This window comes from Cupressus sempervirens, chromosome 10 (genome assembly GCF_028749045.1).
Source record: "Cupressus sempervirens isolate cs-2001-9-10 chromosome 10, ASM2874904v1, whole genome shotgun sequence".
In the NCBI taxonomy this organism is placed as follows: domain Eukaryota; kingdom Viridiplantae; phylum Streptophyta; class Pinopsida; order Cupressales; family Cupressaceae; genus Cupressus; species Cupressus sempervirens.
The window spans coordinates 982,789,235-982,816,370 of NC_143127.1; the positions used below are offsets into that span (position 1 = coordinate 982,789,235).

Below are 27,136 nucleotides of genomic sequence, written 5' to 3' on the forward strand. Positions count from 1 at the left end.
AATTCTTGCCCAAAAAAGTACTTTCCAGCAGTCCGCGGGGTCCAGTTCACTGGGGGTTCGAATTGGGTTTGAACTTTTTGGTGCTGGTTCACCTAGGTTCGAACCCGCAGGGCAAAAACAATACCCTAGTCGAACTTGGTGCGGGGGGGAGGGCGGGGAGGTACTAGTGCAACTTAAGTTTTCTGATTAACTGCATTGCTTGCTCATTCTTTTGGATATAGAAATAGATACCCTCTTGTCTCTTTATCAACCTTAGCTCACATGTTGCCAAAACAGACCTACCAAAAATATTAAGTTGTTCTAAAGTCAAAATAAGGTCAATATGGGAGGCAGTGAAATTTATTAAAAATAGACTTACAACAAACAAACTAAAAATAGTAATTTGTTCCAAAGTTGAAATAAGGCCCAAACAGGAAGGCAATGGAATTTACCATAAATAAACTTAATAAAAATAGACAAGCTAAAAATAGTAAGTTGTTCCAAAGTCAAAATAAAGCCAAATCTACTAAAAGTAGAAATTTCAGAAAATAGCAAATATGTCAAGACACTCAATTCTCGGACAAACAAACAGTTTCCATTCTAGGAGCTAGATGGACAACACTTTTTTGGACTTAGGCTAATTTTACCAATTGTCATTTGAAATAGGGGATGGGTTTGGGTATAGGTACGGGTAGGGGACGGGGATACTTGGGCGCATCAAACTCTTTTTTTAATATAATTTAATATTTATAGAAAATCTGAATTTATGGGTCCTGGCAATGGTCTTTCAAAAACAAAAACAGTGATAAAGTCTGCAAATGTAGTGTATTGTTTTTAGTTTCAGATTTGCAATATGTCTGTAGTAATAATATATGATAAATGTTTAGATGCATAAATCATATAACACTCTTATCACAATATTGTTGCCAAGTATTGGATAGAGAAGAAAGACACCAAAAAGGATGGAGATGGCGACAATATTGTGACAAGAGTGCACTGATACAAGAAGATCATATCATATAACAATGACATATTGTAAATGATAAACTTTTGACTTGAGCCGTGATGAAGTTTATTGTTGATCAGTATTGTATCAAAGTTTCAATACATGTGGGAAGATCACCTGGTTTTCTGTTGTTGGAGACATGCTCGACAAACATTGACAGAAGTTGCAATACTTGTGGGAAGATCACCTCAAATTGAATGATTTCTCTTTGTTGTTGCAGAGGGAAACTCCCTTGTATGAGAGGACTGCATTACTTTTAACCAGGACGTACAGCAGGAACAGAAACCTGCGAACTAGAAAAGAGAAAGAGGAAGTAAAGAGCAATTCACAAAGGGAACAAAACCAGATAAACACCTCGATAACTGAGAAAATGGAAAACATAAATGGCTGAAAACACATTTTCAAATGCAAGTGATTGGCTGGTACCAAATCTACAATAAGTTCTCATTAATTTTACGTAGATGATGCAGAGCTCATCATTTGAATCCCAATGGCACAAAAAATATCAAAGATGTGAATACAATGCACATAACAGAAAAATTGCATATTAACATAAAGCCTAAACCATCTTTCACTACAATCAGCATACAGAATTTTGCAAAGAAAGCAGGTATATGTTGTTGTAAAATGTTTGATTTGTTTGATTCCCATACCCTGAAACATCATTCCATTCACAAAGACACAGTTCATAAAAATAGTACAGCACTCAAAGTTACAGACCTCTGTTGGAGAAGGATAACCATACAACATTCATTTTATAACTTTTTATTTCATTACATTGTCCAAGAAGATGGATATCTGTCTCCAACTTGCCCCATCAAAATCAATAATGGAATAAATCATCATTTATGGTCTCCATGCACATGTAGCACTTAGTGGATTTACTTTTAACTTTAGAAGCATATAATATTTTTAAAATAAAATAATGGGCATCTATTAAAGTCATTGTATCCCAACAACATTTGGGCACAACTATAATATTTTTATTTATTGAAGTCACGAGGACTCAATAAAGAAAGAATGCTGTTAGCACAACAAAACCTTACACCAAAGAGAGAATCGGTGAAAAATCGCTACTTTCTGATAATGTTACAATGCACACAAAATGAATAATATACAACAGAATCCTGTTGTGTATAGGCAAGGGTGAGGCATAAGACATTATAGGATAATGATAAATGGCATTATCATATATATGACTTGAGAAACAAAAGGTAATTGCCCTATGTAAACTCAACTAATTAGGTACAAAAGAGATCTAAGGGCCAAAAGTGAATTCAATTAGGTAACATGTTTCATTCACAACACTATCTTTTAAGTGCAACTTAGGTAGGAAAAATGAAAGAGCAAAAGACTCAAAGATATGCCTTGACAACAAGGCTTGATTGAGGTAGTCACACATACATGATTTCTTACAATTAGAGAAAAGGGGGAAATCCATAGGAAAAACGACTCGTCAAAATAGAGAACATGAAAAGCAACATATACAAGTGAAGGAAGGAGTCAAGATGGTTCTCCAAGGATAAATTCCTTTTGCCCGAGCATTGTTTGTATGTGAAATAATGAGTTGATTTCTTATCTTAGTGAAGATGTTTGCAGCTTGCTCCATAATAAGCAAATACTCCAATTTGAGAGCACCATCTTGAATTAGTTGCTGAACTGAATGCATGTGGATATCCATATGGTTGTCTATTGATGCTCTTCTAGGTTATGCAAAATGTGAATGACACTTTGATTATCACACCAAAGACTAGTGGGATGATAAGGTGGAAAGCCAAATTCCTTCATCAATTGGCGAAAACAAATAACTTAGTGGTTGGCTAGAATTACATCTTGATACTCATCCTTTTTATGTTTTGTAGTTGAATGTGAAAACGAGATGTTACCTTGATATACCTCAAGATATATTTTGTTGCCTTATTATAAATTTCATGAGGATCCTGAGTAAAATAGTAGGAAATAAAAGGTTGCCAATCAGTTGTCATTACAACATAGAATCATCTATTGGTTTAGTGTAATTAGTAGATATAGTGACTCAAAATAAAGTGGGAGTCAGCATGCAATCAAGATGGTACTTGTGTCAAAAATGAAAATCTCCTTGGAAGATTGAAGAACCTTAAGAGCAAGGATGAAATGTTGAAGATTGAGATAAGTCATATCAAATTGCATCGTCATGCTCACTAGACACCTTGTATCATGAAGTTGGAGCTCTTTGTGAGAATTATCTCATCCATATACAAAACGAGTATCAAAAGATCCTCCCCATGCCTTTGAGTGCCAATAATTGGATCAAAGTGATGGTAGGAAAGACTTTAAGCAGGCAAGAAGTTATTCATCTTGTCATAGAATACAGTGAATCCTAAAGGTTGCAAAAAAGAGAAAACTCTTGAACAAAACATGGAGGCTTCTCTATATAGATCTCCTTAAAAGATCATTGTGCAAGAAGGCACTTTTCAAATCCATTTGATAAATTGACCATCCTTGTGCTTTAACAAGAGAAAGTACGAGACAAGTAAATTCCATCTTAGCAACAAGATTAAAGGTCTTGGAATATTACTGCCTCCAATCAATGAAAATCCATCAGCCACTAGATGTGCCTTGTACTTGTCAACAAATTCATTTATTGCATATTTGGTTTTGTAAATACATATTCTATAAACCAATATTATTCCATTGTAAAGAGCTAGAAGATCCTACTTCTGAATATTATGAGAATACTCCTCAAGCATAACATTCTCCTACATTTGAATAGCTATGGTATTTAAACACTTTTTGAGGACCATCCTAAAGTGCAGTTATGAGATTTGCTATTTTTGAACAAGCACATCGAGAATCTAAATGATCACTGACCAAAGGCCTGGCCTCGTCAATAGTAGTGTGGGCTTTAATAGGTATAATATTGTGCACTAGAAGGTGGTTCAAGACCATCGTCATGCTCCTCCACAACAAGAAACTAAGTGTTCTTAAGTGATGGATTAGTAGCCAGTGAGGGCGGAGTAGGTGATGTTGTATCCATCTAGGTGAAGTGGTCGAATTGGACATCAGGTTGTGGACTTGAATTGAATCATGTAATTGGCCATCTCTTTTTCCCCTTTTGGCCACACTATTCTACTAACAAGTGTAAGGTCTGTTGATGTTATGGCCCCAAATTATTTGTGAACATTTGAAATATGAAACAAATGCTTTGAAGGTCTTGAATATGGTCAAAACTTTATTCTTGTCAAATTCATGAATCAATTTGACAACATACTTTGGCTAAGGACTTGTCTATTGATGTTATGGCCCCCAAATTATTTGTGAACATTTGCCATATGGAAAAAAATGCTTTGAAGTTCTTGAAAGTGGTCAAAACTGAATTCTTGTCAAATTCATGAATCAATTTGTCAACATACTTTGCCTTTGAAAGGGAGCTTGGAAATGTTAGAAGTTATGGGCATGGGAAGCATAAGGTTTATTTAAGGAACTTTGATGAAATTTGCTAAGTACACAATGTTGACAAAGTCACTTATTGCTTGAAACCTACAATTCAGATGACCAAACTATTCATTCCAAATCCTTCTCAATGAATTGACATGTGCAATGAGGAATGATCTTGGAGAAGACTCAAAACCTTCAGACCTATAAAATGGAATCCATGGTCAACACTCTATATAGCAACAACAATCTCATGGTTTTGTAACTCTCAAATGACTACATGTGTCGACTCAATAGTCTTTCCCTCCCATAGTGATGATGGATAATAGGTTTGCAGAAATCTTTCAGATCTGGAGAGCATCATTGATGCACGAATTAGCGAACTGTATTCTACCTAATCCCAAAACAATAATTTGTGAATTCTTTTGCTCTAATTAGAGAAGTATTACTGTCCAAAATTTAAAAAGCATAGATCATGTGGATGTGTCATATGGTGAGAAGCTTTTGAATTAAGTGTCTAATCATGAGAGGACAAACCTTGCAAAGTTTATGTAGAAAGGGCCTGCCCATCACTTGTGGAAGAGGACTTGGTGAAATAAATCTTATGTTGTTGTGTGGCTCCCTTCAAAGTCTTCAACTCCTGTAAACATTTGCAGGGTGTGAATTTGAGTATTCTTTTGTTTCAGTTTGGAGGGAGCTTCATCACTTGAAGAAGATTTTGTCTTGGCCATCCTCTTACCATTACCCTTGGATGATTGAGCCATCACTCTTAGAACTAGCAAGTGCATTCTATTGAATAAGATTGGCTTGTTGCATACTAAGATGCTTACTAAACAATCCAAAGGTGGGCATCGTCAAAACAGTCCCTAAGGTATCCATGGTGGAATAGAAGCTAGATACAACACTTGAAATAGGCATTTATTTGTTTATTCTCTCCCACAACCTTTTGAATTCAAACTTCCTCTAGTTGCAAAATACAAACTCATTAATGGTGCCAAAAAAATTGTTAAATATGTAGCAAACTTGTTTAGGTGTAGTGCACTCTACAATGTGGAACAATAAAGTGTCTAATACATGCAACCCTAGTAGGCCCATTAATCTCTCTAACTTGTTTTTAAATGTAAGCTTTCAACTCTTAGAAAATTTAGGTTGGGTTGCACACATTTTACCAAAGTCCACATGTGATTCTATCATGTTTAACTTAAAGTTTAAACCATGCCTAAACCGTGAGTAGCTTGTACATCTTAACACTTCAAACCTTGAACGTGTTTCGAATTTGGGCTTCCATTGTGATTATTGGTTTTGAGACCACTTGGGCCGACAAAATTGACCAACCCGCTAGCCAGATTGGTGTTGGTACTTGTGGACCTCTCTTTCTACATGTAAACTGCAACTTGCTAAGATTTAGGACATGAGCTTGTGCCAAGTGGGCCAACAAAAGTTGTGGTTATTAGGGATTCGTGCCAATAGGCACTTTGCTAGCCAATATGTGATATAGGCTTCTTCGGATTACATAAGCCCACAATATAAATATTTAATTTAAAAATATTAAGAAACACAATAAAGTCCCCTTAAAGTTGTAGATGATGCTAATTAATGCATAGATTAGTAGGCTTGAGATAATGTCAATGATGTAGGGATAGTGGAGAAAATTACAATATATCATTGACTTGGTTTGACCTCGTGAAATGTTTTGACAAGTTTATTTTCCATACAGTGGGGGTAGATGGCCAAAAAAAAATCAGCCCAAGAGTAGCCAAACCCTGTTGAGTCTACAACTGACGCAAATATACTTGGTTATTTAGGATTCAACTGTCGTGTTAGATATGGACTAGGATGTGCCACTTGAGAAAGCTTGGCATAAACTCCTTAAAAAAGAGGAGGGGCTTGCAAATTCAAAGCTAACAAAAAGACTCATTGGAGCATGAACACTCGACACCACCATAAAATCTATAAGAGAGAAGAAAAAAACTTAAATAATGGTACAATGCATAGAAAATGAACAAGTTATAAAGAACTCTTCTATACATAACTTGAGACAAAAATTAAATGCCTGAAGTAAATTTTGCTACTAGGTGTGAAAAAGACATAAAAGTGAAACTGATTAAACAATATACCCCATTCACTATGAACTAGTTTTTGGCTGTCCATTTCCTGTTATTTACTTTGGTCCATTCTGTAGAATCTTCACCTTCCTTGTACTCCATACTATCTATTAAAGATGAAATTGGCTGATTTGTGTCCAGCAGAGAATCTAGTCTGTTAACTGCTATTTTCATTCCTTACAGAATATACAAATCTAAATGAGGAAGGAGAAGGCTTTGAAGTATGATATTCATGAGCCCTACCTTAGCACCAGAAGAGCCTCAGCCTCCAGTTTTTTTCCTTTTAATTACTCACCTCAATCTCATTCTTATGGCTTTGAAGTATGATATTCGCGAGCCACAACCTTAGCACCAGAAGAGCCTTAGCCTCCAGTGTATTTTTCCTTTTAATTATTCACCTCAATCTCATTCTTACCTTTCACAGCAACATTCTTCTTATTCAGCATCTCCAGGACAGGGGAAGCATGAACTATGTTAGGTAAATACAGAGGTGGTGGAGGGGGCATTTCAATTTTTTGTTGCTCAACTAGCTGCTGACTTTGAACCTTGCAATGTTGGCTGTTTGAAGATTACTCAATTGGTGAACCCTCAGAAGCTTCTAGTGCTTTGGGGGCACACGTAGTGATAAACATGAACAGCATGCACCTTTACCCCAAATTGCTTGAATTGGATTTTCAAGCGTTATGTGCCATCTAAAATTTTTACTCACCACTTGCATGCCCTTAGCACAGGCAAGGAAGGAGGGACAATCTAAGACTCTGCTGTTGGATCATATTCCTCATTAACCTGTGTTTTCTATCCTGCCACTGCACCTCTCAGATCAAGAACTTTGGGAGTGATCTGTCCACCAGTACACACCTCTCTAGGGTCTACAGAAAAAGGAGTGGTAAAGGGCTTTTTGAATCCTCTAGCTATGCTTTTGGTTGTCTAATTAATATCTGTATTTTTGTAAATTAATTGACTTACTTGGCAACTATTAAATTGAGTCGGGATCCATTATATTCATTTATAACAAGGACACTTTGCAAACACCGCTTGTTACATTTGATGTTGAATTTTGAACATTTTATAATAAATAACCTCAACAAGAATGAGTAGTCTGTCTATGTGCTAACGTCGAATAAACGTAGCAACCTACATGAAATAATGTATGCAGCCTTTGACATGTCAGACTACCTGCACCTTCAACCACATAAATATGATATTGAAAACCAGACAACATTTTTGATGATAGAAAACCATTGATTTTGTCGTGAAATTTGAACTATGGTGTGATCCTTTAGGCATCATCCACTGTACAATAGTGCCTAGAGCCTTTCAATAGAATCTTTGGTGTGCAAGAGCTTAATCCTTGTATGACCAGGTTAAATTGTTGAAGATAAGATAATAATATTAATGTCCAACAAAAAACTAGAAAGGTTTTTGGGACTGAGCATACAAATAGAAGAGCCGACCACACCAGAAACACCAAAACGGTGTCAGAAAAGAAACCAAAACAAGATAGAAGACCAAGAAACACAAGGTAAGGACTATGCGTCCTTCCTTGGTACAAAGTAGTCAGAAACAAAAGGATATAACTGTGGACGATTCAAATTCTTAGATCTACGCTTATGCCCACTGGAAGAGTGTCGCTGCCTGAAAAAACTGGTACAATGCCTGACTGATCTAGAAGGAGTAGTGTTGGAAGGCCTTTTAAAACCCCATGACAGAGACAAGGGGGAGTAAAAGGCAGTAATGAGCTGGTCAGAGGTGTGGATCTGAGATGTAGCTAACTGAAGAGTATGTTGATGAAGTTGGGTGGCCTCTTGAAGATAAAGTGCAAGACACCTCTAATCATCATAGCTGAAGAACTTAGAAAGAGAGAAACAATCATTGAAAAGACAATAAAATCTCCCTCTGATCTCATGATAAATAGGGCAACGAAATAAGAAATGGGTCTCAGACTCAACTTCAGCCAAAGTATGCAATCTACAAACTTGATCCTCTCTAACCATATGACGATCAGTCCAGATCCGAAGACGATGAGAACCAACTCTGAAGGAGTCCAAAGAGAAACAACGGGAATGACACCAATGCGGATAGAGATAAACATGCCGCACAATAATACTATTTTGAATCTCAAGAAAATGCTCTGCATAAAATGCCATCTTAGGATGTAATCCCCCAGGAGAATTACTCCTAGTGATAATGTATTGTTTGTAGATATCCTGTCAAACACAGACGTTCAACTCTTGACAAGAGGGGAGGAGGTGAGCAGGAGCGTCCAATGAGAACTAGTAAGGAGGGAGACAATCAATGTCAATCCCAATTGAACCCAAAAGAAAGGTGGCAAGGGCATACCGACAACGAGATCTAGTGGAAGTGTTAGATCTCCTAATCTGAACAGAAGAACAATATGTAAGACGAGAGTATCTATGATGATCAACATTAGAGTCCATGAAACCTCGAAGCGGATGAAGAAACCAAATCAAGTAAAAAATGGTCGAAAGCCTAAAAGGATGAGCTCCAAACTCAGCTAAAAAAATACTGTGGGAGGTGAGTTTGTGACATCCGATGATGTGTCATAAAAATAACGTCACTGGAAAAAGAAATGAAGATGAGAGGTCTTTAGGTAGTTAAAAATCGTCACAGTAGTCATAGCCAGATTAACTACAAGCTGACGTTGGTCATAGAAAGAGGCCAGACCATCTAGGAGTCTCTGTAAACTGTCTGGAGAAGAGGCCAGGAGAACATCATCATCTGCAAAAAGGAGAATGGATATCAACCCCTGATGCAAATAACAACCGTCACCTGGATGAGAGGAGCTGACAAGAAAATCCTTGAGCTCGTCAATATACAACTCGAACAAAGTAGGAGAGAGAGGGCAACCCTACTTCACATCAATAGTGCTCTGAATCGGATTCGAGAAACTCTCCAGAGTTCTAAGCCTACTAGTCACCTTCTCGTACAGTCTCATAATAGCAGTCAAAAGCATATCTGAAATCCCAATCTTCTGAAGTCTCTGAAGCAAGGCCATCCTAGGAACATAATCAAAAGCCTTACGAAAATCCATAAAACAACAATAGACTTTCTCAGATCGATGCCTAACATCCTCAATAATAGGCCGCAGAGTGAAGATATGATACATAGTCTAATAGTCAAACCAGCTCGCCTTTTAGCTCTGCAACCTCCCCTGTCCAACTCACCAGATAACATGGTGTTTAGAGCAGTAACGTAAAGTTTGGGAAAGATATGCTTGATCATGATAGTCCTATAGTTACCTGGTTTCGAAATAGGTCCAGACTTATGGATAGAATAAATAACATGCCTTGACCATGTCTCAGGAAAACCAGTGCAAACAACTCTATTAAAAAGTGTAGGAAGATATGAACCAAGAACCAAAGCACCAATTTGAAAATTTTTGCCGGGAAACCATCCTCATCCGCAACTCTACTACATCTAATGGATTTGATGGCCTCAAGGATACAAGAAGAAGTGAACAGATGATAGTAAGGAGGCAGAATGGAATGAAGGGAAGGCTGACTCGGAATGTCATATAACAAAATGGTATGGGAAGTCAAAGAACGATAGTCAATGATGGAGGACGGGTGGGAATGCCGAGGGAAAAGGGTGCACCAAAAACTTTGGGGATTCTGGATAAGTGTGGAGGAAAGGGTTTTGCATTGAGAAGAAGCAAAAGAACGCTTCTTATGGCGAAGGAAACGAAGATAAGAAACACACAGGTGGGTGAAGTCAGGGGAGTGAGTCTCAAAGGTAGAACGAACAGATCGATGAAAAGCTTTACAATCATCATCAAACCATTTATTCATAGGACAAGTATTCTAGCGCTTAGATCTGAGACGAGGGCGACGGCAAGGAATAGATAGAAGAGCGGACTCCCGCATGGCAGAAGCAAGTCAAACATGACCGAGACTGCCTGTGAGTTAGTAAAACTAGCAAGTGTCAGAAGTCTCCTACGATGATAGGAAAAATGTTCACCATCACCCCCGGAAAAATGAATTCTAGTAGGAGTGCAAACATTGGTCGACTGGATGAGGGAGGACTGTAGGGAAGGCTCAAGACGGGAAGCAGAGCAGATATCAATGTCAAGGAGAGCTTGGTCAGCAAAGGGGAGGCAAGAAATGCTAAAACAGTAAATGGAGGGAATGAAGGAAGAAGAAGTGATGACATAGTCCACAACACTCGCACCACCACAGTGAGGCCAATAGGTAAAGAGATGAGAGCTCGGGTAAAAGGATAACCCATTCAAAAGCAATAAACCAGAAGACTCACATAGCTGGAGGAGGTGAAGAACTGATTATGGACTTAAAGTATTTTAAGCACCTGCGATTCTTATCTGCTATCCCCCTTGGATAAATTAGGGTGATTATACAACTGCTACATGATCAGAGTTAACCTTCAGACTTTTCGTGAGAAGTTTTACAGAAAGAATGTCATGTCTGTGGCCTCCTGATTATGAATTTTATTCTGATTGATATTAATAATGTAATCTTGTAGGTGAGTAAGACACCCCTAACAATGAACTAGGTTTTCAAAGGAACTCATTTTTAGTTTCATTTTCTCTGCTCACATATAGTTTCTGTGCTTGACTTTAATCATTGACAGAAATTCGTTGACCGTTCTTATATTGGCAGCTATAATACATTTTGTGGTTTTCCTCCTGAAGTGGTGAAGAAGATGGCTAAGAAAGAGCTTGCTGAAGAGGTATGGGTCATTTTTTCTCTTCTGATTACCTTAGCTTTCTCCATTTGTTCAACATGTTTGTCTGTTTGTTCTGGCTTTGTTCTATATTAAAAATTCAAGACTGATCCAGTGATTACTTTGTTTTCCATTGAAAATCCTAGTCTCTATTTTTGCTGTTAAACATTTTATCTATGTGTTGGTGTGGATAACCTAGTAGAGAATAAAGTTGGTTTTCTGTGTATTACAGGTTTGGAGACTGCAAGCTGCTTTAGGAGAGCAAGCTGAAATCACAAAATACAGTCAGCAAGAGTATGACAGGCTACAAAATGTACTATACCTTCCCTCCCCCCATCTTATTTTGTACCGTTTTGAGGAAAAATTCAAGATTTTTACACAAGCCTAATTTATTTATTAAAAGAATAGATCTAATTCATCTATTTTACTAGCTGCTTTGCTCTATTCATTGTTTTTAATTAGGAAAATCTTTATTTCTATTCATTTCAGGAAAATATAGAAATCTGTATCCCAAGGATTAGCTTACTGTATTGTAAAGTCCTGTATGCAAAAAGGACTTCAGACTTATTGGTGTGCCAATATATGTGAGATAATCTGTGCTAAAACTTAACAGGGCCCCTTTACAAAAATTGAAAAACCAGGTATATCCCAATTAGAGACACAGAGTTCAAAAGATACATTTAGCAATAAAAACAGTGGAAACTGAAAGAGAACAGATAATAGCCACAAGACTTATCATTTTTTGTTACGGAGTAAATCTTGAGCATGATAGTTAATGAACAGAGATAGGTAAATCTTACAAGTTTGCAACATTGTAATTGTCAGCAATCAATCTTCACGACATCACTGCAGTGTGCTATATAAACCATGTTTTTTAGGCTCTAGCTAATGAGTAAAATCCATATTTAAAAAATGGTTACCCCTCCTTTATTGGGATATTTATCCTTTACTTTTGGTCTGACTCAAAATTAGGACTCTTTCAAATTTACAAAACATCAATCGACTCTCTTTCTTTAAACAAGAAAATTCAGCATATTTTGGATTCCTACAGTTTTATACAGAGAAGTTGATAATATATCTCTTTGTTTTGCTAATATGTTCAAGAAGGATATTTGCTTCCATAGGTGGAACTTCCTTTTTACTGATGCATCAACCTTTCTGTAGAGCTACTCAAGCAACACTTTAATTTCTTTATAATGAATTTATGACGCAGGCAGGGAAGGAACTAACCAGGGCCAATGGCACACCCAGCTAATCCAATCCAACCTGCAAGAGTTAGCACAGCGGAAACGCAACAAGAGAACAGCAACCTAGAAGGGAGAGAACAAAATACGTTATAGATTCATGAAAATATCATCATACACGCCCAGTTGTAAGGCCTTCTGGGTTACGGCCAGATACAAAATACATGCAAGATCTAAGAACTAGCTTCAAATTTGCACTTTCCAGTTCGGATCTCCAATTATTTCTGTATTCTCTTTCCTCTCTCTAAACTCTCTTCTATCTAATCTGCCCTAACTCTACGCCTAAACACCTTATTTATACTTGCCAAAATGGCTTACAAAACATTCTAGAACAATCAGAAGCCACAAGTTGACTCACGACCAATATTAACTTTCTCTACAAAATTAAATGCAAGCAAAGTCGGCCCAAATTGGAACCAGCCACAGAATACTGACACTCGGCATCTGCACAAACTCGGCATCCAAAGGAATCACTTGGCAGCTACTATGAACTCAGCATCCACCAGCACTCGACAACCAAAGGAACTAGGCAACCAAAGGAAATCACTTGGCATCCAAAGGAACTTGGCAACCAAAGGATCGCTCGGCAACCAAAGGAACTCAGCAACCAAAGGATCGCTCGGCAACCAAAGGAACTCGGCAACCAAAAATCACTTGACATCAACTAAAAAATGGTGCTCGACAACAACTGTAACTCCAAGGTTTCTCAGCAATAGTAATAGGTGTATACAAACTAGTATTTTGACTTATCCTTTTTGCAACTTGACAAACTCCACAACTCTTTACAAATTTCTGAATGTCCTTATACATTTGTGGCCAATAGTACTTCTCTTTCAGAAAACTCAATGTCTTATCAATTCCAAAATGTCCAGCCAATCCACCACTATGCTTTTTCTTGATCAAATTCAACTTCATAGAACCTCTAGGATTACGCAACTGAATGCCTTTAAACAACATACCTTCTTTTAATGAAATACTCATTATACTTATGTGATTTGTCAAGTTTGGTGCTCTGCATTCTCTTCGCCTCGGAAAAATCAGGGTTAGTATCATACAACTCTTTCATCTCATCAAAACCAAGAACTTCAACCTTCATTTCAGTCAATAAAGAACGTCTTCTACTCAATGCATCAACAACTTGGTTAGTAACTCCACTCTTATGTTTGATCACAAATGTGAAATTCTGCAAGTATTTAACCCACTTCATATGTCCCACTTCATATGTCTCTGATTCAATCTGTTAGTGACTGAACACACTCATGGTGTATGGCCTGCTATCCACATAGGAGAGACCCGACACCTAGCTCCTGCTGTTCACGTGACTACTGTCAATTGTTACTGCGGCTGACTGAACTGGGTCTGCAACCTCCTTGCTTCCCTGCGGCCCTTGAAGAGTTCACACGTCTCACTGTTGTGCCGTTAAAGCACCTTCAATCCTCCCCCGGCTGACATCGAAGTGACTGACGCTCCACTTCTCTATGCTGCTCTCCTACGTTATAGCTGCTGCAGTACTACGTCTGCCTTCTTCCTGCTGATAGAGATCCGACTCACTGTCTGCTCCTGTATTCTACCCAGATATGAATGACTGTTACTGCTGCTGCTACTAAACCACCTCACACAACCATCAAATGTAGTGGACACTAACTTACGTTTTTCGTCAGCTAGTATAAAAGAATTCCAGATGTCTCCTCTGTATTACTGACTTACTTCTGAATGTTTTGTGGGAATGAAACGTGCATCATACTGTAAATTATATACCTGATTGTAGGCGCAATCTTCCAAGAGATACTGGGGTTACATCCAGTCTCCCAATTCGTCTTAAGGGCTTTCACCTTTAAGAAAACCAGTCACATTTAAGCAACCTTGTATTTGAACAATATCATATTTTCATTGTGCGAATCCCAATGTAGCTTCTTGCTTTTATAACCTTGATGTGAGGGAAAATGCAAACAATTAGGCAATATGGGTTAAAAGCTAATTTCTTCTTTTAGTCACTTATAAATCAACTTTACTAAATAAAGTGACTTAACTATAGGAGTTCCACACTTAAATATTTCCCCAATGAAACTAAATAGAATCTTGTGATTGACTAGCATTCTCAAATTAAATGCCGTTAGCCTATTCAGATGGAGAGATAGACCAACAAGGTGCCATAAGGCCTAGCATGGAGAAGGGAACATTACAATCCTCCCTGGGATTGCTTGCCCTCAATTAATCTTAGTGCTGGATGCTGTAGGATGGATTCACCCTCCCAAGTGGCATCTTCATATGGTAAATCCTTCAAGCAAATTAGATATTCCTTGATGGACTTGTTACTCAACTTCCTTTTGCTGACCTCAATCACCTCTGCTGGAACCAAAAACTACCAGGTTGATATAAAATCCAATACCAGGATGCAAGACTCAGTCTAAGGGCTAGCTATTTCCTATATTAAACTGAATTTTCTTTAGATTTGGACCGACTTCAACAGAATCTCATAGGACTCTCTACACTTTAGGCTCTGCAGGGCCAAGGTGGGTGCACCTTAGGGATGGAAATGATTGGATAGTTTTAATCTTCTTCTTCACAATTCACTTACTCAGACTCTTCTCTTCAGATCCATCCCCTATAGTAGATAACGGTCAACAATTCTTCTTAGATTTGCAATAAATCCCTGATTACAACAGCTAACTATAACTCATAGAGATACTATTACAAATAAGTGACAACCAGCAGTTTGATTCTTCATTACAGAAAAGTAAAAACTGATTTGATTTTGTATGTGCTTTATGCAACCATATGAACTTTTCAATTGTATCTGAATTGATATTTAGTGCCTTATCCATTGCTATACAGAGTCTAACCAGCACAATCTTGACCTAATTAATTACCTTAAAATTAATTTATTAGCAATTCGCCCTAAATTTCATTCTTATGATATCCCTCCCATATACCTAGAAACCCTATCAATTCATGAAAGCGTTTACTTAACTCCTCGAATTAAAAGCAATCAATGAAAATATATACAGCCCATCCAAGTTGCATTAAAATGAAAGAACCTTGTTCTTTTCAATCCCAAAATTTCAGACACATGGAAATGGAGACAGAACTCAGAGACACAAATATTGTAGAAACTTCCTTTGTATTAATCTTCCTTGAAAATAATACATTACTGGTATAAACTCAAGAATAGCTCAAGGTATGACAAAACTGTCATTCAAGATTCATTTATATTCCTGGATTGCAAAATTGAAACATCACATAAAATTGACACAGAAACTACTGGACCGACTGCAACTTAGCATAAATACTAAAATTGTACAGACTTTGGACCATCACTCCACATCTTGGAAATCCTTATATAGAGAAGGATTGCAACAAGCTTTAGATGGGAGGACACATGTCAAAATCTTACAGGAAAACAAAATATAGAGATATTTCTACGATGATATATTTAAAACATTCTCTGCATTCAGATCAAACTAGGAAAATAGTTGCAAGGTTGGAAGGAGGCACTTATTGCAAGAGTCTTCAACTTAATTTAGTTTGTCTTCTACTGCCCTTAATTATGTAAATCTCTAACTACTTTCTGCCAACAAAACCTTGATATTTGCAACTGCTTCCAAAACATTCATCTCTTTCTTGGTGGTCATTCAATGGATATGATTTTATCTGAATTTCTTACTAACACACTCCACCTGAAAGTCCGATCACCATCAAGGCTGTGCAGCATCAACTCATCTCCCTTGGTGCTGACCTGTGTGCTATTTTGTTGATTTTCTTTGAATACAAAACCCCTCATATCCTCGTAAGCTTGGGGACTGGTCTTTACGATCTTACAATCAAAACCCCTTGCTCTAGCTCAACAATTTGAGTAAATAAAACTAGTGTTTTATGCTACCTCTGTCAAATCTCTAGCTGATTGCCCATGTGCTGGACTCGTCACCTTGTCACCTTCTCGCAACTTCGTGGCCTTGAAACCAAACTGTGATGCTATGCCTGTGACGATGCCATTCCTCTTTGTTGCTGCTTTGTAACCCTCTTTCCATGTTGACCATGTTGACTTGCGATATTGCAAAGAACCTTTATTTTGACCTTTATCGCTACTTCGCAGCTGCTTACTATTTCAATTTAATAATCCATGCAAGCTTGCGATAACTCCACACTAACCACAATTGTGCCTTTGCCACGATTTATGCTTTCTCTCTATCCCTAGCTGCGACCATGCAAAATGGGTTGCCTTAGTTATTTCGCAACTTCGCTACCCCTTTTAATAACTACTATGCTTGAGCTACGACGATGCGATAACCATGAATGTTAACTGCCTTGAATCCATCTCGCAAGCTTGCAACTTAACCTTTAACTGAACATCTAACCCTTGCGAATGTGCGATCACAATGCTTCGCTATTTTGTTGCTCATAGCTCAGGTTATCCTTAACTCTGTGCGATGCTGTGATGAGTCAAACCTTAACTGCTGTTTTGCCTTTTGCATCCTCGGAACTTTGCCTTCAAGGTTTATCTGACTGCCTTCGATAGTGATAACTATTTAAGCTCAATGTTTTTATCAACAAGACAACTCCTTCAAAATTGAAAACACAAGCTACCTTTTAACCCTGTGAAGATGCGATGAAGGCATTTTCGCTTCTTCGCCACTTCAACCCTAGGTTAACCTTAACCTCTTGTGAAGCTGCGATGATCTTGAACTTTAATTGCTGCTGCCTTTACTACGGGCCCATTGATACACATCATCACCTCGCTTCCTTGCTTTGGTTAAAGTTTGATCATCTTCAAAATCTAGGGAAGCGACGATCGTCGATCATCATTTGACAAATTAGGACAAAACATCTGGCATCTTATCCAACTTAGCAGCGTCTGGCAACTCATAAAAAGGCTGACCCCATGATGTCCACATGTCACAACCTTCATAATGCGGGGATGCAATAAGCGTCGATCTTCATCTGATCAATGGTTCTGAAAAACTAACCTTCCTCTGTCCTAGTCAGCAACTTTAACCAATCGGAACATGCCAATTTGTCACTTGCTCTGGCAGTTCCCTTTTGCGGCCCATCAACTGAATCCGGTCCCCCTTTATCCACGTGTCAGCACGTCTCTTCCACGCTTTAGTTAAACTCCGCACATATCCAGAATCTGGGGAAGCAACGATTGTCGATCATCATTTGATTGACGATCTACATTTCTTTAAAACCAAGGAAAGGGGGCCTGTAGGGACAGGTGTCACAAGGTCGCATCCCCGCTTTGTTTAAACTTCACACAACCTTAGAATTTGGGGATACGCTGATCTTTCGATCTTCACATGATCAATGGTCAATACAATAAACTCTACAAGGGTCAGGAGTTTCAAAAGAAACACTACGCGAATTGATCCAAGGTAAACCTAGGGTTAAAAAGCAATATGTGCTAGGTTAATAAGTTTTTATGAAAATAATAAAAGAATGTGCGAAAACCATGTAATAAAGGGTTTTTTCAAAGGTATTCTAGGGCTTTATCTAAAAACCTCTCCGTGCATTTTTGAAAATGCGAATAATGCAAACCCATTTTTAGTAACCTAGGACACAAAATCATTAGGGCAACAAAATTTAGGAATTTTTCTAGGGCACAACCCCTAATTGCAAAATAATAATTTTTTTTTTCACTATAATTTTGCAAAATTCTTAAATGTGAAAATCTAGGCCAACAGTGGCTCTGTCTAGGGACGATGAATATAACAAATTCATGCGAGGGCTCAGAATCCTTGGAAGAAGTAGACCACTTAAAAGACAAAACTGACAACTTTGAGAGAGTAACGCACACTCAACAAAAAACAACAAATATATATAGAAAGCCACACATATGTACAAGGGATTTACAAAATGGGCAAACCTAACTATTGTTCATGGAAAGAAAAATATTTTAACAAAAATACCTCTTCAAGAACTGTCCATGAACTGGTAGCTCAAGAATATCACTTGATAGCTCCTTTAAAATGTAGGAATCTTCACCCCATGCAGAAAACTAGATAAGGACCCAACCAGATAGGATCAAATTTACCATGCTTGCCTTTGTCCTCAATTCTAGCATTCCACATTAAAACTAGATCTTAAGGTTCAAACTTTTCGGCCACTGGTTTCCTGTCATACAAAAGTTTGGCTTGCAGCTGTAATTTTACATTCTTGGCAGATGCTTCCTTTCTGGTTTCTGTTAATCCTACCAACTCATCCATCCTCTCCTGCATATCATCAATAACATCATCATCATATACTTGGGTGTAGTTGTAGAGGCCTATCAGGTTATTTTTAAGGCATCCTTGCTTGGATTTTGTACACAATGTCAAAAGGTGAAACACCTATTGCTTTCTTGACTGTCACTCTGTCAGCCCAAACTACAGACTCTTATTTGTAGATTCAACTTGTCCATTTCCCTGTGGATGATAGGGTGATGATGTTGATTTGGTAATGCCATATTTGTCACAAAACTTGACATATACTTTTGATCTGAAACACATAGCATTATCTGTCACATTTTTTTGAGGAAACCCAAACCTTGTTATGATGTTGTTCAGTGAAAGTTATTAACTACTTTACTGGTAGCATTTCTAGTGGGAATAGCCTCTACCCATTTTGTAAAGTAGTCAGTTGCTACCAATATCCATGAATAACCACTATTAGATTTGGTAGAGATCTCTCCTATGAAATCCATGCCTCATTGCTGAAAAGGTGCTTGTATTTCTACTGACTTCAGAGGATTATTGCCAGAAAATTTTAATTTCCTTGCAAATCTTTGGCATGAGTCATACTTTCTAACTAGAATTTGTGCATCTTTAAATAAACTAGGCCACCATAATCCTACTCTCATTACCTTGTGGGCAATAGTCTTTGCCATATAATGAACCTCACATACCCCTGAATGCATATCATTTAATACCTTCTCTGATTCTTTGTGATTAATGCACTTCAAGAGTATCCTTTCAAAATTTCTCCATCACAAACTTCCATTAACAATAACTTACCTAATGGCATGCAATTTTGTAGTTCTCCTTTCATTATCTGTTAGGTGGGATGGGGCTTCCATGTGCAGCAAATAATATATCACATTTGTATACATACAAGATTCACTTGGTTAGCATCCAAATTTGACTGAGCCATCAATTTTGCTAACCCTTGGCCTCTCACCAACTTAGTGATTTGGATGTCAATATTGAATTTTTGAATCTTGTTTATCCATCTGCATCTCTTGCTAGAGTCCACCTATTGAGAGAAAATATCTTTGACTGTTGCACTTGGCACAAATGCAATAACGGTAGCACCTACTAAGTAACATCTAAAAGCTTTAACAACTTTGACTAAAGGATAAGCTTGCTTTTCATAGATTTCATACTTCAATTCTGTAGGCTGGAGGGATTTACTGAAAAATGCAATTCTTTTTTCATATCTCTCTTCATTCTTCTGCAGCAAAACTGCTGCAACAGTGTGGAAAGATGCAAATTTAGGATTTTTTTCTAGGGCACAACCCCAATTGCAAAATTCTAGGTCACTATAATTTTGCAAAATTCTTAAATGCGAAAAACCAAGCCAACACATCAAAAAGGTGAGTTTTTGCCTTGGGTTGCATATGCAAGTAACTTAAACATGTCTTTACACCAAAAACGTGCGTTTTGCACCAAAGACATGTAATTGCATCTCTAGAATCCGTTCTTGGGCAAAAAGCATGTTTTTAAAACATGCATATGCACCAAAAAGGTGCGTTTTTGCCTTGGGAGAGCCCATTGAATGTTTTTAAAACATGTAATGGCCTCTAAAAGGTGCGTTTGGGTCTATTATGCATATTTAAAACATGTAATCACTCAAAAAAAGTCTGTTTTGCTTTCAACTTCATGCATTTGCCCTTCCAAAACCCGTTTTTAAGAATTTCATGACTTTGGCCTCCAAGAACCTGTTTTTTGGTGATTTCTTCGAGAGATGGAATGACTTGAAATCTTTCCCTCAAGAGGCGTTTTTGCATCCTCATGCAATCCCATGTATTTGGCAACCTCATTCATGCTAAAAATGCTTTGTTTCAGCCTCATATGGAGTCTTGTTTTGGACAAAAGCACTCAGATTTAGGCCTTTAAAACTCATGTTTTTGCCAAAGGAGGGGTCATTTTGGATTTTTGCTCATTATAGATGACATTGGAGGGCACATTTTTGCATTCAAAGGTAAAAAATGACTCATGTAATGCCCTTTTAGAATCATGTTTTTATCAAAAACCGTTTTTAACTTCATCTTTTGCTAAAAATGTTGGAAGTTTGAGGGATTTTAGGGCACGTTTTTAGCATTTTGCATTGAAAATGCCTCATTTGCTGCCCATTATGACTTCCTCTTGCAAAGTTTGAAAAGATCCAAGTTTGTTTGAGAATTTTTTAACATTTGAGCTTCTTCCTCCATTTTTGGCACACAATAATCATGTAAGTGGACATTTTCCTTCTTGCTAATTAATTTGTGCTTATCTTGCTGATTTTTTGCATGTTTTAGCTTGATGATTTACACTCGTTGATTTTGTTGCCATGAAAAGTGTATTTTCCCTTTGAAAATGATGAAATGGTTCATTTTCATGTTCTTGGGTTTTTCCCAAACTCCAAATTCAAAATTGCATGTTGAAGTGGCTTTCTTGTTGACATGTTTGAGTCTTTTGCCAAAGGTACGTTTTTCTTTTGAAGTTTGTTTTTGTGTTTTGTGTGTTTGCTTTTCGGTTTTCTTCATTTTGAAGAAGTTGCAAGGTCTTTCCCAAGCTCTTGATCATGTTTCATTTCACTCCACTTTCTATTTTATGCAAAAGCATCTTCTCATTTCTTTTCCATCTTTCCATGTCACAACACTTCTCATCTCATTCTTCACATGTGATTGCATGTATTTCCATTCATGATCCGCACGTACGTGTAATCTCATTTTTTATTTCCATTTCCACTTATCTCACTTTCCGTTTCTCATTACATGTTGCATATACATGTAATCCTCTTTCCGTGCAATGACATCTTGAAAGCTCAAGTCACTTTTTAAAAATTAAGAGTTTTCATTTACATGTGTTTCACTCTCATGTCCCAAAGCATATTCATTACCCACTTCATGCTTCTCTCTCTCCACCTACTGTTTTGCATCTACATATGCTTTCCTGTTCATTTACAGCCATCCATGTGTTCCTGAAGTGTCAAATCCATACTTCGAATATCCACCCCTCATGGATTCGTCATTGTAACTCAAATCCAAAGGTTTTCATGGATCTAATCTCATTTTAAAGATGTTTTCATCTTCATGTTGCGGTCTACACTTCAAGATATGTTGAAACTTCTTCAAAGATCAGAGACATCCCGTCGAGAAGATATGCTTTGATCCTCAAGAAGCAATAATTCATTTGGTCTCCATTTTCCCAATGGTTGTCCAAGAACCTGAGTTCGTGTGAGAATGTGCCAAGCCCTTTACTTCAAAAAAGAAGTTAAAATTGCTGATGGAAAGTTATTCTGAGTTCACATTTGGACACCGTTAAGCAGGTTTTCAAAGTGTCATAGATTTCAAAATGTGCTGATCTACAAAAGGAGAATTCACGACAACTTGAGCGAGAAAAGATTGAACACGTCAATTTTTCAAATGACAACGAGCAATTCATCAAAGAGAGTTAGAGGTTATCAAAAAACGTAACACCATGATTATCAAGGTGAATGCAGTGGCACAAAACACAGGAACTCTCGATCCTGTTATCATCCGAGATTGCATTGCCAAGTACAAGGTTGTTCAAAACAATCCCTAGGATTGTTTCAATTCTTTTCTGTCTTTCTTCTTCTTCTTTCATGTCTGTAATTGAAGAGGATGTATTACATGAAAATGTGTAATTACATGTAATGCAAGTTGCATGTGTAGTTGCATGTAACTCAATAATTTCTCTTTTAGTTAGACCAGGTCAAAGTTGGTTGAGTTGCTCCCACTTTTTCTTCTGTCTTTTTCTCAACTCCTTTGCTTGTATAAAGAAGTGACCCCTCATTGTAAATGTCATCTTTTGTTGTATGCAAGAAAGCTTTGCCACACTTGTGCAAGCATAACTTTGATTGTGTAGTACGAATTTGGAAGAAAAGTGAATAATAGAAGCAATTGGATTCAAAGCTTTGACTGGAAGCAATTGATAGAGTAAATTAGAAGCTTTGACTATAATTTGTGTCTATTGTCTTTGATTCATGTTATTATTGTGTGTTCAATAATAAAGCGTAGTGAGTTAAGAAGCAATCGGAGCCGAAGCTTTGACTGAGAGCGGTTGTGGCAATACATAGACTAGGAGCTCTGGCTGTAGCTTGTATTACCATCTCAAATTCACAAAAAATAGTTAGAATTCCCTACTTCTGGAAGTCTCTGTGCCCCAATGGTAGAGGTTATTCTTATAGAATAGGTTAAAACAGGACTTAGAGCCAAACTAGTATGCTTTCAACTAGCCTTTGAGTTAGTGTTAGTTTATCTGTATCACCGTTTACAACTTTAGATAGAATTGTAGTTTGAGGTTTCATCTTGCCCATTACTCGCTCTGTGGATAAGTGGATTCTTTTCTGAAAGCTAAGAGGAAAGAATATTGGTAACATCCCTTGACAAAATCGATCAACTTCTTGATTACCTTGAGTTGATCCAAAGAACGGTGACAAGGGGGAGCCTTCCCTTTAAGGTAGGAGAGAGTCTGCCTCACACACTGTGGCTGGTCATCCTATTTTTCGACTAGATTTTACCCCAACTTGTTAGTTGCTAAATATCTACCCAACAGATTGTATTATTTAGAGTAATTGTTCCTCTATGCTAGATATAACGAATTCTCTACATTTGGTGAGATAAGAGGAAAGTGTTGCTGTGTTATATGTCAGTCCAAGCCTTGGGGTGATTCGTGTCAGGTACAAGGTGTCCTAGAATTTGGTGTACTTTGAAGTGTGCATTTTGACTTTAATCTGATGAGGGGACTCCAAGAACTAATGAGATTTGATGTAGTTCCATTTGAAGGTTCTCCTAGTCCTACATTGCCTTGTGTATTGTTGGGTTTGGTGCTTCAAAGTATGAAAGGTTTTTGCGAACTTTTGGGTGATGAGCTGAGTGGAAACTATTATGAACTGCAAACTTTTGGTGATGACATCTCCTTGGAGACTGATCTTTGAGAATAATATCTAGGGTCAACTCTTTTTTTATTTGGACTATTCTATTGTAATCATAGAAATGAGACTTGGACTCGCTGTGGACTCAACAAGATTGACTTGACTTGAAAATCAAGACTTGACAAAAACCACTTGTCAAGACAACCTAGGAAAGGCGTTAGAAGTTGTTTTGAATGCATCCTTTATTAAATAAACCCTAAAGACAGAATAGCATCATTGACTAGAAGCTAATTTGATCATGTACTCAAGTATACATTTGATTGCAAAGTATAAACACCAATTGTAGCTGAAGGAAATAACAAACTTAGATATATAAAATTATAAATATTGTCAAATGTATGCATAACTTATCGAATATAAAATCCATGACATCAAATGTTCAAAACATATATTGAATCAGAAACTACAAGTCTATGGCTTTGGGGAGCCAGCATCCCTAATGGAGGTGTATAAGTTAGATCCTTGATGAATCAACAACCATAGTCTCTATTTGTGACTCCATGCCACACTTACCAACATTAGTTTCACTTGTGTCTGCTCGTGCTCCATCCTCATTAGCCATGACTACAATCTCAGCCTCTTTATCTGCACTGTTGATCCAATCAAAGGTCCTTATCACCAAAGACAAGATTTGTAGCCTTAGTGATCCACTCAGATTTTTTATCAACCTCCTCTAGCGTAGGAATAGCAAACCCAAACAGTTTGGAACATTCACCCAATCAATCAACACTGTCTGTACAATGGCAAGCACAAAAACTAGTTCCAAAAGGATGAATAATATTTTTGTTCTCCATTCACAATACCCAAAATGAGTTTGTTTTTGTGTTTGTGTGTGTGGGTACCTTCCAAACCCACTGCAGGTATGGATGGACCTTGAGGTATTTGTCAGTACCCTAGGTTGAACTGACCCCAAAGTTGGGGCCTAGAGCCTGTGGATGGTGACACATTATATGTGCATTGTGGTGTGGTTTGGTAACTAGCGAGGTTACCACTTCTATTTTGATGCTTTCCCAGTGAGGATACCACTGAACTTACATATCTCTTGAATGCACCCAACCTGAATGCCTCACCTACTTCACATTTTTCTTCTCCTATGGGGCATTCACTTTGTATATTTCAGCCCTACAGTTTGAATGCATTCTCTTTATAGCTCCTTTAGGGCAGCTGCTCCTTGTTCCTGCTACTCTTCCTGTATCTCCTGCATGCCTGCTACCGACTACCATTGAAGCAAGAGCATCTTTCTGGCATGCCCACTGGCACTTAGAGGCCCTTGGGGAGAATTGGATTACCAATTTACCTTTTGACAGATCAGCGCAGCCATATTGCACCTGAGAAGTTTTTTAGCCATACTAGAGAAGCCATCCTTGAACTGGTAACATAGCATGAAAAGATGTCACAAGTGATTTAGCCTCGTTATTCACAAGTTCTATGTGGAATTGGCGCAGGTGCCATTCCATGACTATTTATTCAGCACTTACAAATATTTTTTATTGAGAATGTGGTGGCATCTTTGTTTCTAGTCAGGCTGAATTTTAATTTTAGTTGGTAAGTTTCTTGGTGGCAGCAGATATCATGGTAATGTGTGGCTTGCAACAAATTCCTTTTCCCTGTCTGACTGAAATAGTTTGCCAGAACTATTCAGTCATGATATTTTCGACAATTGTTATTGTAAGTCTGTTTCGACTTTAGTCTTATATGTCACTATCAGAAAAAAATCTTCCTTGTTTTCCCCAATTTTGATTTTTATCTGTTCCAAAATTCACTTTAGGGTGGTAATCTCAACCAAATTAAATTGAATGCTTATCCGATCAAATTTATATCATTATTATCATGCTTGTGGTTGTCAGCACGATCCCAAGAGCATTATAGTTACCAGTTGTTGAAGGGAAAAATTAGAAGCTTGTAGTTGAAATTTGTTCATGTGCAGCTTGAGGGTTTTGACTTTTTACTAGAGGCAATAATATAAACTATCTAATTACTAACAAGCAAATACTCTAGACTTTAACTATTTTACAGTTTAATAGTGGAACAAAATTCTCAACCTGTGGGATATGCTAAATGGTTTGTATTGCTTGCAATTTGAAACTACTACTATATCACCTGATGACGGGTAGAGGAAATCAACAAGACATGACTGTAAACTATTGCCAATGTTAAGAAATAACACAAATAAAGAGCAATTGGCATTTAAGTTTTAGACATGTTATTAATGCTGTTGAGGCCTTGTTGAATCTAAATGCCTTAATCCATTTTGCCTGTTTCAGGAAAAGGTTCTATGTAGAATATGTTTTGAAGGAGATATTGCTGTTGTGTTACTTCCTTGTAGGCATCGCATTCTGTGCAGGTTGGTTTGGGCTGCCATACATTTTAATGTTTTCTTAGAACAGATGCAGAAGATAATTGACATCTAACACTATTGTTTCTGTTTTCTTTTCAGCATGTGTTCAGAGAAGTGTAAAAGGTGCCCCATTTGCAGGGTTTCTATTGTTGAACGCATGCCTGTCTATGATGTGTAAATATATGTACCATTATCAGAGTTGGAAACATAACATTTTGGGAAAGTTTGAACTTTCATTCTTCCCCAGATTTTCTGCCGATTTTCCAGGGATGGTCTTCAGTCTGTTCTAAGAGGAGGGCAACAATTGTAATCAATATATGGTACATAAAAAATGATAATTTTGACCATGGTTGTTGCTTGTTTAATCAGTGATGGCTATTATCGCAACTCTGGTTTAATTGGAATTCTCTTGGTGAAGAAATTTGAAGACCCGAGTTTTTGTCAGTTGCAATGGCTACTGTACAAAATCATACTTAAATGTAAAAATTATGTGATTGATTCAAACATTCTCCCTTTAGAAATGCTTTAAGCTTGGCTTAGAATTGACAGGATATTTGTACAGGTAACATATTCACAATTGGATTGTAATGGAGTGCTCAGTTGCAAACTGAAAAACATGTGAGGCATGAATTTTTGTGAAACTGTAAAGAATCTTTTTGTAAATCTCATTGTTTTATGTGGAAGGAGTTCTGAATGATTGGGAAACAAGATTTTCCTCATTTTGTGTTGAAAAAATCCATTCGGAAATGGAAGGTATTGCACATTCTTGGATTAATCCCACATTGATGTTATGTTTCATTTCCCTTGTGTTACTTATGAGTTTGTGTCTGGAATTGGTATTTGCTATTTGTTAGAATTTTTCTTCTGAGAAAGTGCAAGCTTTCATCCAGCATCTTGACCTGTAGCTGATTGGATTGTGGAGTTGGCCATCTTAAATGGTTTAAGCTGTCATATGTCGATCTCATTCAATTATGGAAACTGCAAAATTGCATATATCTTGGTTTTTGGCTGGAAGCTTTCAGAGGTGATAGGGTATGTCATTTTAGAGAGGAGCTGCAAGTTTCCATTGCGAGTTTACAAGGACACTCTCAGTTTGCTGTTTTAGGTTCTATGTCAATAAGTTAAACATCAAGAAAGGCTCTTATTTACCTTGCTCCTCTAGGGGTAATTAGGGAAGATACACGACCAAAGAGTATGGAAATAGTGACAGGTGCAGCTTCAA

At 37.4% G+C, this 27,136-nt stretch overlaps 1 protein-coding gene across 1 annotated transcript in view; it reads left to right on the forward strand.

The window, feature by feature from the left end:
* LOC149537264 (uncharacterized) overlaps positions 1 to 26,622 on the forward strand; it is a 114,098-nt gene extending 87,476 nt beyond the window's left edge. The window contains exons 11-14 of the mRNA XM_089807602.1: positions 11,139 to 11,208; positions 11,435 to 11,515; positions 25,841 to 25,920; positions 26,014 to 26,622. Of these exons, the coding sequence (XP_089663728.1) occupies positions 11,139 to 11,208; positions 11,435 to 11,515; positions 25,841 to 25,920; positions 26,014 to 26,092 (310 nt within the window). The 3' untranslated portion in view covers positions 26,093 to 26,622. The remainder of the gene's footprint in view (positions 1 to 11,138; positions 11,209 to 11,434; positions 11,516 to 25,840; positions 25,921 to 26,013) is intronic.
* Positions 26,623 to 27,136: the final 514 nt, after the last annotated feature.